The 10,912-nt window shown below is 42.3% G+C and overlaps 1 protein-coding gene across 1 annotated transcript in view; it reads right to left on the bottom strand.

Annotated features, from left to right (window-relative positions):
* atad2b (ATPase family AAA domain containing 2B) overlaps nt 1–10,912 on the bottom strand; it is a 67,702-nt gene that overhangs the window by 40,841 nt on the left and 15,949 nt on the right. Inside the window, exons 20-23 of the mRNA XM_032543532.1 lie at nt 6,743–6,878; nt 5,478–5,671; nt 5,232–5,391; nt 2,037–2,159 (exon numbers count right to left, since the gene is read on the bottom strand). Of these exons, the coding sequence (XP_032399423.1) occupies nt 2,037–2,159; nt 5,232–5,391; nt 5,478–5,671; nt 6,743–6,878 (613 nt within the window). The remainder of the gene's footprint in view (nt 1–2,036; nt 2,160–5,231; nt 5,392–5,477; nt 5,672–6,742; nt 6,879–10,912) is intronic.

Raw genomic sequence — 10,912 nt, 5'->3', positions numbered from 1 at the left:
AAAAAAAAATGGTGGTCAGACAGTCGAAGATGACCAATGGGTTGCGATTCGGTGAGCGAGGTGCAACCACAATTCAATCAGGACAAATATTACTACAAAAACTACAACTATATCGCAATGGCTGAATGTTTTACACTGAGCTTGAGTGTGACAGGAATGAAAAGCAGAGGTGGACTGTAGAGAGATGCAAGCCCGTGAAAATGAGACATTTCAACTCTGACATCAGGCGATACTTAAGTTTTTGGTCAAATTCATCACAGCTCCTTTCATCTTGTCACAGGGGTAGAGAATCCCCCAAGATTTCCCTCTGCCGCAAATGGATATCATGCAGTGCTGGGTTAATTGATAGCTTTATAGCAGGACCTTGACTGGAAGATGAAATATTTACACTGCTGTATTCCTCCTCTCAGGCAGTTGACTTCTGCTCCTGCAATATTCATTTAGCATCCTGTGCCTTTAGTTGCTAAAAAAGAGGAAATCAAAAGCAACAGAGTGACTTCTGAAAATTGCTTCCTCTTTGATAAGATTTCCCGCTTGACATGGAAGAGCCACCCTCTGTAGCTTAAAGGGTTGGTTCAGAATTTTGGACAAAAGACCTTATTTCCAAGTTAGCCTGTGTGTGTTTTTTCCAGTGGAGACAGTTTAACACTTTTCATCCAGTCTTTCCAGCTGCAGAGTTCGCTGGTGCTAGGCTAGCGTAACTCAACAGTATCTGCTAGCCTGCCATTAAAAACAGTCTTACCCACAGTAAACCAAAGGCAAATAAATTATAATGCTAGACTATCGATGTCAGAAGTCAACAGGCCCTCAGGGGTTAGCGCTGTGCATAATACTGTAGATGATGCTTTTTTAAAGAAATCTGCTCTTTTATTTCCCTCATTACATTTGTAAATGTAACCAAAAAACGAATTACGACAGACCAGGACAAAATAGATCAATGATGCGCAACGGTTTCTCCAGTCTTGGGTAAAGATAAAGTATATTTCATGGGGAGAGCACAAGCCACAAGGCAGTTGTTGTCTACATATGCCTTCAAATTCAAGTGCAGGGCGGGACACGTCTTCATGGTTAACCATTAATTAATAAAAGACGGAGAGAAAAAACTACGTAGTGGTTACATTCTGATACTGTAGACTTGTAGTATTGAACATATACTGAGTTTTTCCAATGTACAGTATGCTAAATAGCCACTTCCAATGTGGGCAGGTATAGCAACAGGAATATGTGCACATATGATTATATACCTTTGTGCTCAATATATGAAAATTTGATTAAAAGGGAATACTTTGAAGCTCAAGTGCATCCTTTAACTACACTGTATGTGTGTCTCTATACCTAATTTAGATTGACCCGGTATCTTCTCAGCAATGCTAGCTTGGGGCTGTTTGGTGAGTGTACAGATGCAAGGCGCCCAGGCAGACAGCTAGCACAGAAGGTACTGTCTGGAACACAGGAGCCCCGGGCATCGCTCCTTTCCACGCCGCATACTCTACACTAAAAACAGCTCCATCAAGTACTACTGGGCAAGCCTACAGATTTTGTTTGCCAAAAAGCAGGTTTCCGGTCTCTGAAATAATCTATCAAAGACTTTCTAAGAGGGCAGGCTGGGAACTACACAGCCAACATGGACTGGCTCTGGCTCATTATTCAAGTGAGCGAGTTTTCTTCCAAAAGGTTTAATCATTTAGATAAACAAATGATTCTTTTCAGTTCAGTGTTATTAGTATGCTATTACTAATAGTAGGCTCCGCCAATAATGTACCAAAAACAACCATGCCTAGAATAAGAGGGCAGAGTAGACACAATAATGGGTATTTTTCATCTTGCAAAGGTGTGTTTTTCTTAAGAAGCGCTAATGAAAGATATGTTTGGGCCTGCAAATGTATTCACAGAGAGATAATCAAATTTCATGTTGTTACACTTATATACAGTGTACAAACAGAAGTATACTTTGTATGTACAATAGGTAGTGTGTGTTATTTCAGTGACGGAAAAAACATTCTTTCCATTTTGCTTTGCTCAGGTCATTTTTTTACCCCTCTTCCTGCGTGCCTCCTTGATCTCTTCACACATGCGGTCGAACTCCGGGTCCAGCTCGGCAGCAAATATAGCATGGGCTGTGTCCTTTAAACTGCACGCTCGGTGCCTGATCACCTTGTCTGAGAAAGGGGGAGACAGTGAAACATAGCAATTAGTGTCACGTGATGTGTGCATGCATGTTCAAGGGCATATCTTTTGTAAAACAGGTTTTCAAAACAGGATTTCTTCCATTGGCATTAGAACAGCTTATCTTTCCTTTTGATATTAGTGTCATTTTCTCATGCCATGTAGTTTGCAGTTTGATGCTGTATGTTTTTCGCACCCTACCATGTGTGTAAATGTAAGGCAAATAGTCGATAGCAAGCCCACCCCATTCCACTGTATCTGTGAGAAAGGGGATTGGAGCATTTTCTCACAGGTTGAATGAAAGGATAGAGCTGGCTTTGGTGAGAAGTGTTAGCAAGCACAACTCAGAAACGCATGAGAGTCTCGATATTAACACTTCACCCATTTAAGACAGAGGTGGGGGCATACACACACAAGCACATGAACATGCAAACTGAAACAGTGTAGAAATGCGTACTTATTCTCACATTCCCTACACCTTCATAAGTTCTACGCCTCTATTCCCTTACATCTACCACGGCATCGTTAAATCCTCCCTTTTCCTTGCATCCAAGGAGGGAAAATAAAGACAGAGCTGAAGAGGCAAGCTAAAAGCACAGTCTCTCATTACAGCAGGCAGAGGGAGAACAGTTCAGGCAGAGAGTGGCAGAGGGGTCACAATCTGCCGGCTTTCTTTGTCTAATTAGAGGATGGCTGACTAATTGCAATTGAGGCAATTTTGTGTGTGCGTGCGGGCGTGCATGCATGCTTGTTTTCTTTCCAGAGTGTGTGTGCAATGCAAGTGCATTACAAGGGCAAAAATGCCTGTCAGTGGAAGATGTGTCAAAGGCCAGATGGGATGCCGAGAGCTCATCAGAACCCTTATTGGCCCTGCCTAACCTCCCCATCTAGAATAGACCAGGACACACTGACATACTATGCTGTTGCTTACGCGTTCCTTCGTAGTAAAAAGGGTTGTTATCGCCATTTCCCTCGAGCGACAACGAAGGAGTTGTGATACTGAGTCACATTGAGGAGCACAAAGATATCAGCCTTTTTAACATCAGTAATTATTTAGCAAGGTGAGGCGGTAAAAGACAAGGAAGCCAACATGATTGCCCATGGAGGACGGTAGGATGAAGATAGCATAAAGGACATGGAGAGCACTGAGGGATAATGAGGTTTTTTTCCCAGTACTTTCTGAGCTGGCGTAAAAGTTCCAAAGCAGCATAATTGTGCGAGGTCTGGGCCATATTCCCTGGGCTAAGCATTGGGTGAGAGGCTTCGTTAGTCTTAGTTATTTAACTACCTAATTGCATTCCACCCCCCCCTCCCGCCTTTCGTGTATCATTTGTAGACCCTACATTCCAACAAATGACCCAGGCCCCCGCCTGCAAAGACAGAGATGTGATTTATTCATTTGAGCTGGCCGAGAATTGCTTCCCATTGGTGTCGGGCAGCTTTATCCTTGTGAGGGAACCCAGCAGCTAAACACACAAGAATTAAAATGGCCATATTGATTGGATGGTCTAAAGCAGGCTTACTGCATGCTTTCAACTAACATCACTGTACTGCTGTTGAGGATTTGATTCTGGTAAGATTTTTTCTTTTGTGCAAAAAGCTTTTTTTTCTAAAAGCAACTCAACATTTTTTACACGCCCGTATCTATTCACATGGGCTTCTTCCTGTCATGTGAGCAAGTAGCCCATTTAAACAATAAAATTAAATACAATTTAGTTGTAAGCTATTGCAAAATAACAGGCCTCTTAGTTTGTTTGTGTGTATGTACAGTACGTGTGTTCTTCTGTTTTCCAGCAATCATTTTGAAGCCCATATTTAGCTTTGGAATGGAAGATAATGTAAAAATCGTTTCAAATTGCAAGACAATTAAAATGTCATGCCCATGCAGCCTTTCTCAGATATAGAGCACGAATTACACTGTGGAAATGTATTTTCAGTGTTGGCTGTATTAGAGCTGGGCAATATATCAATATTACATCCATATCGTGATATGAGACTAGACGTCGTCTTAGATTTTGGATATGTAATAAGTAAGTAATATGGTATTAGTGTTGTCCCCACATCGCCCAGCCCCAGGCTGTATGCACCACATTTCATTTGAATTTTTAAGTTGAAGAAAACCATCTTGGGGTTTCTGTAATTTGACTGCCTGGAAGCCCTCTTCATAAGTCATTAAGCTTTAAATGTAATTACTTTTTACTCACTCAATGGACAGCCAAATGGAACCCAACAGTAACTAGAGACACACATTGTTCATTCATTGGTCACTGTTATTTGAATAACACAATACGCAATATTTTTTGTGACAATACTGCATTGATACAAAGACGCAAAGTATCGATCTTTTGTTATATATGTGTACGTCAGTTAGTCTGGTGGACAATCCCATTTCGCAGCAATAAAAATTGAAGTGAGATGAACAAACTGATTAATTTATCTTTTTAGATAAAACATGTTGATCAAGTTTACTTTTTGGGGACATAATTTGAAATTAGGTAAAATATTTATGTTGGAAAAGATTGATTAAAAACAAATCTCAGTGCGCGCACACACACACACACACACACACACACACACACACACACACACACACACACACCACACCACACACACACAACAACACACACACACACACACACACACACACACACACACACACACACACACACACACAATATTGTGATATTAGACAAGATTCATATTCAGATATTAGATTTTGAATATCGTAAATGGCTTAGGTGTCTGCAATAAAGCTTTATTATTTTCCTGGTTTTAAAGGCTGCCTTACAGTAAAGTGATGTCATTTTCTGTTACCAGACTGTCATATCTACATTACAAAAAATGATTTATCTACACTCTCATTGTGAAAATATTTTCTTAAAGCACCAATTGTCAACCCTATACTATTGCCACAATATTAACATTGAGATAGATAGATAGAAAAAAAATTGCGATATTGTATTGGGACATTAGTATCATTATACCATTGTATCATAAGGCCTCTGGTGATTCCCACACCTAATGTGCATGTGTGTATTAATGTGCATGTTATTTATACTCCTCACCTCCGGGATCCTTGTCAGGGTTGTATTCTAAAGCATTACTGCAGATGAGATCGATGTCCAACAGGAAGTCCTTCACTGTCAGGTACTGGAGGGTGTCAATCTTGGTCATGACAGTGGACAGGTCCATGGGCTGCCGAATAACCTCCAGGTAGTCGGACACCTGACGAACAGAGTTCCTTTTAATGTAAGGACCGAAAGCGACTTTGTAAAACAATGAGTGTGTTATCAGGGTCCATCCCTCTTTACCTCCTCAATGTCAACTGGCTTGCTGAAGATGTTGAAGCGTTTGTCGGTGGCCAGGCGCTTGGTCACGTCCCTGAGAAAGAGCCTGAGCTCTCGTAGTGTGTTCTCCTCCTGCTCAGCCAGGCGGCGCTGTTCTTCTGCTGACAGGACTCTGGGGCCTGGAGCCTCTGCCACCGGTAGTACCTCTTCACGCCTCTCTGTTGGATGAGAAGCAACAAAAAAAAACATTGGACGCAAAAACAGAAACGTGCTTACTAAATAGGATACGTTTTTACACATTTCCATCAATAGACAAGACCAACATATTTAACACCAAGAGTGATCCAGAGACAAAATATATAACAAAACACACAGCAAGCCCATTGTGTTTCTCATCATTGCAGATGCAGTCAAAAAAAATACTTACCCCCGGGAAAAAAACATGTTTAAGATTCTTGTTGCGGTAAAAAAACAAAACTACAGCTACACTCCTTCGCAAACACAAGTTTAAAAATACACCAAGGAAACGCCTCTGGCCAATGACATGAGTGATAAAGCAAGGTATGCAGATATCCTCTCCCAAGGCACCAGTCCTCGCCCAAGGCATCTGCCGACATCGTCAGGAAGGCTCCGCAGCACCTAGAGCAGCTTCACACACTAGCAGCAATCCAAAAACTGATTCTAATTATGGCTAATAGCAGCCAGGCCCCTCATAGCAATTCCTCTCCCTGCTTTTGGCTGGCCTCTCTGCAGGAAGCCAGACCGCGATTTTAGTCAGGAAGGAACCCTTGAAGAGCACCGGGCGAGCGGAGCGGGGGACCCCTGCGTTGCATCAATGAGGAAAACTCCAGATGAACACTGGGCACAATTTCCATTTGAAAGCCTGGGTGGACCGTTCTTATATTGAACCTGAACACGGAGCTAAGGGACCACTGTGGACTGGGGCAATTGGCAGGGGGAAGGGATGGATGGGGGTTGCGGATTTTGATGTGAGTGAGGGATACAGATGCCCAGGAAAATAGGGGCTTCACACTGGGCAGATTGTACGCTTGTGAGTGCAGCACCATCAATAGCTTGCACCAGTGTGTTTCTATTCTCAATCTTAAGTGGAATACAAACACAGAGCAAGAGAGAGAGCAAGAGAGAGAGCGAGAGAGAGAGAGAGACCCCAATGGGAAGGGAAAAAAGCACATGCAGGCAACACTGCCCTCTAGGCTTGACAGCAGAGATGAGTCATAACTGTCTCACCCTGCATGTGTACAGTAAGTCAAAGTGAATACAGTAAGTACCCTTATTCCTGAAGCGTGGCAGAGCCCTGGCCGCTTGGACCAGAAGCAGGTCAGTGAAGAAACTCCTCCTGTCCTCTGGTCCTGGAGGACACAGCGTCACTACCTCCCCGTAGGTCCTCTGGAAAATACTTCTCACCTATATTAAAAACAATCAGGGGTTCATAAGAATTCAGTCACCTCACCACCACATATATATTGCTATGCTTTAAAATTGAATTCCTTTAGTAATAAAAACACAGTTAAAGCATTGAATAACAAACCCAAATGTCATGGCGCATAGCTAGACTTATTCTATGATTTAGCATAACACAATGTTAAAATGTTTTGCTTATTATCACTAAACTACAGAGGCTGTGAGAGGTGTGTGTCACAGGTTGTGTTCTTTTTTTCTTAAGTGTTATTCATAGGGCAGTACACTAAATCTACTTCTTTCAGCTGCTCCCAGTGAGATTAATCAAATTTTGATAATGAATTCATTTCATAGACCCACTCTATTGAACTGATAACTTCCAATTTATGTTTGTCACACAATAGGCAGCGTGTGGCTGATAGTGCCCGTTTTCATCAGCCTCTACATTAAGCTAAACCACGACGGATCACTGCAGAAACTTAGCACACTGCTTAGAAGTTCAGGACTAAATGAACAGATTGAATGTTTTCTTTTTATTACTTGCAACAGTGGTGAAAAGAAATTGAGTCTTCAGTAATTTCTATTAGACACCAGATGCTACCTGGTCAAAGCAAATCTTCATCAATGTTGCATCAAGTTTCACCTTTAGGATGAAATGCCCGGATTTATGAGCCCAGATGTAAATGACTGTGGGTCTAAGCTTCCAGCAACTTGAGATAGGGACTGTACAAAAAGGTAAGAGGTCTTGGTCTTCAGTACTTCCAGTTCATATGCACAAGAGCCAATACTGGATACAGGTCCAAACCATATGCCCGTAACAAAATTGATTGCAACACAATCATTGCAACATAAAAAGTCAAAAAGTTGCAGTTGCCGTAAACTATAAATATTAATACTATATTTGATAGGTTAATATACATTATACGCAGACATACACATACAAGCCTTTTTCCTGCTACCTAAATTTCTGGTGTGCATCTTTACTGGGACTGCAGGGGGGGGGGGCTTCAAAGATCCTAGTTCACTGCTGTGATGGAGAACAAGGCTGCTCCCGTCGGGAAACCCTGTTGCTGACTAAGCACCTACTTTCCACTTTATGTCTCCCCCCCCCCCCCCCCCATCTGTCTTTCAGACGATCTCTCCCTTACCCATGACGTTTGTTCTCTCTTTCCCTCTGCATGCCTTCTTTTTCCTTCTTATCCTTCTCTCTCCCTGGATTTGGGGGGGGGGGGGGGCACTGCCTCCTCATAATATGGAGGGGGGGGGGGGGGTATTGGAGGAATGGAGTAAAAACGAGGGAGACAGTTGGGGAGCCAGAGACAGCCAGTGTGTGTAACACACAGCAGGTTATGCTTCTCAGTATTTTTCATCATGATTAAGGCTGCAGGGGTGTTGACACAGGATGGGTTAGCAGAGACATGTGGATAGAAGAATGCTTAAAAAAAGGGGGATACAGAGGAGAGAGATGAATGTACAAAGAAAATTGGAGATGTCTGGCTGGGTAGAGCAACTGTAAAAATAAACTGGACACCTGTTCTGCTAGTGATCAATTCTTAACCGCAGAAACAGACTTAAAAGCACCCTAAAAAACAAATTCTGTCAGACCGCATGACTCTGCCCTGTTACTACAGCTTAATTGTCTGAAGAAAAAAAAAACTCAATTTTCTGAAGAAAAAGAAGGCTGGTGTATTGGTCTAGACTGTTGGGGGGATGGGGGATGGGATTCACCGCTCCATCTACATTCCAACCCCCAGCTATGGTCATAAGCTTGGGGGTAGAGACCGAAAGAATTAGGTCACAGATATAAGTGGCCAGAAGGAGCTCACAGTAGAACCTTTGCTCCTTTGCATTGAAAGGGGACAGTTGCTGTGGTTCAGGCATCTGATTCGGATGCCTCCCTGTGGAGGTTTTCCAGCACGTCCAACTGGGAGGAGACCAACGGGCACACTGGAGGGATTAGGTCCCGTCTGGCTTGGGAATGCCTCGGCATCCCCCAAAATGAGCTGGAAGGATGTAACCGCCAGGGACAAGGGCATGTGGACTACCTTGACCCCAACCCAGAGAAGTGTCCAAAAATGGACAAATTACTTTTGTGCCGATTAGTGCACACCCTGGCATGCTATCGCTAACTAATGCTTTACATCCACTGAGGAAAAATGACCAGTAATCATTAAGAGCGCTGCTTCTGGAGGAGACACCTGACACACCAGCCATTGCTACTTCACCGACCGCTAGTGTTGCAGAGTTGTGTTTTTCATATTTGACTACAATTCTGAACATTTAATACATAGGTATGTAGCACATGTATCATTGTGTATAATGCATGTGGTATGATTTTAAACTGTCATTGAACTAAGTGAACTGTTGCACGGAGACATTATCAAGGTTTTTAGGAAATCTCAGGAACATGTACTCTGCAGTTATCTGTGCTCTCAGTAAAGAGCTCTACTATAATAACATTGTATATAATACAATTTCAAAATGAAGCACTCTGCCCAAAGCTTATAAAATATGCTAAATGCAAGCTTTGAAACTTTTGAAATTGTGCGCTTTGAAGACATACTTGGTACAGTATCTGCTTTATCTCGGCATTGAAACCAGATTAATAATACATTCATTATCAGGTCCTTAAGGTAAAACGGTGGTGCAAGCATTCATATTCTGTTCATACCAACATAACACACTGATGCCTCAAAATGCACATCCTAAACAGTGTTACAGCGTTAAATGTGAAGACTGATAGGATACTATCTCTCACTAACTGCAGTTACTTCCCCCATGTTCTTGTGAGTTCCATCGGTCCTCCACCAAGAAGGAAGTCAATCTAAGCAGAGTGAACGGCTGTTAAGGGAGGGAGGGAGGCTATGTAGTTGGACCCAAGCCTGTAGTGTCAGTTTTGGCTGGGGAAGCATGCTGCCTGTTCCCTGCTGAGGTTTGGAGCGGAGACAGCAGCTGTCACCGTGTACTCCGTGCCAGAGAGTGAACCAACACTTTCAGAGATAGCCAAATCACTTAAAGCACCATAGACTACAGCATGTCTAAGCCTAAAGGTTCAAACTAAAACTCCTCAAACCTTGCTGAGTGGCTCCTGGGCCACTTTTGAGACAAGGGACTAGCAATGGTGTTTAGTAAAACAAACAATCTTAGCAAACATGTACACAGCCTCAGCAAAATTCCATTAATTCAGCCAATAGACTGATAATCTAAAAAACCTGGTGTATGGTTTCAATGAGACCAACTACTATATTCCCTTAGAGATTTCCACATACAGTAGATTAATTAATTGATTTTATTATTTACGTGTCACGCCACCATACTAAGTGGTAGTGATGGCCAAATGAAGCTTCGTGAACCAGTGTCTTTATTTTCTGAGCCCACTAGATGGAACTCTCTGTTCCACAATTGGTTGAGAACATAGTGAATTGCAATGCCTTAGGTCTTTCTCTTAAAACCAAGAGCACCATCTAGTGGGCTCAGAAAATAAAGACACTGGTTCATGAAGCTTCGTTTGGCCATCACTACTAAGTGGCCCATCCAACACACAGAATTACATGACATCAATATAAAGAATATAACTCATTTCACAGCTTCCAGTCCAATGTCCACACGCAACATTCTCCACTTTGCACAAAACAAATAAAACCTACCACAGCAGACACAACACAACAGTGCAACCCATAAATTGTCAAACTAGAGCTCCTCAAACACAAAACCACAGACACAAAAAAACTAAACAGGGAATGTCACTTGCAGACAGAGACTCACCGATACAGCAGCACTTGTAGTTACACATGCATCCCATAGAAAATCCCCAACAGCAGCAGTCGTGTGGAAAGTGTATGTCCTCTATATTGGAGAAACTTAAAACCTGCTTGTAATCCATCGCTGTTTTATATAGGTATTTTTTTATAGTAAAGCTAAAAGACAGTCCATTTGATGTCTAGTCCTTATCGATGTCCTGTACAAATGTTTGTCCCGACGTGCTGTAAACACGCACAATGTATTATGTTTCTGCAGAACAGGAACCTGCTGAAAACCAG

The sequence above is a fragment of the Etheostoma spectabile genome, chromosome 18, assembly GCF_008692095.1.
Source record: "Etheostoma spectabile isolate EspeVRDwgs_2016 chromosome 18, UIUC_Espe_1.0, whole genome shotgun sequence".
Classification (NCBI taxonomy): domain Eukaryota; kingdom Metazoa; phylum Chordata; class Actinopteri; order Perciformes; family Percidae; genus Etheostoma; species Etheostoma spectabile.
The sequence above is the reverse complement of the archived record's forward strand: the minus strand, read 5'-3'. Positions and strand labels throughout refer to the sequence as shown.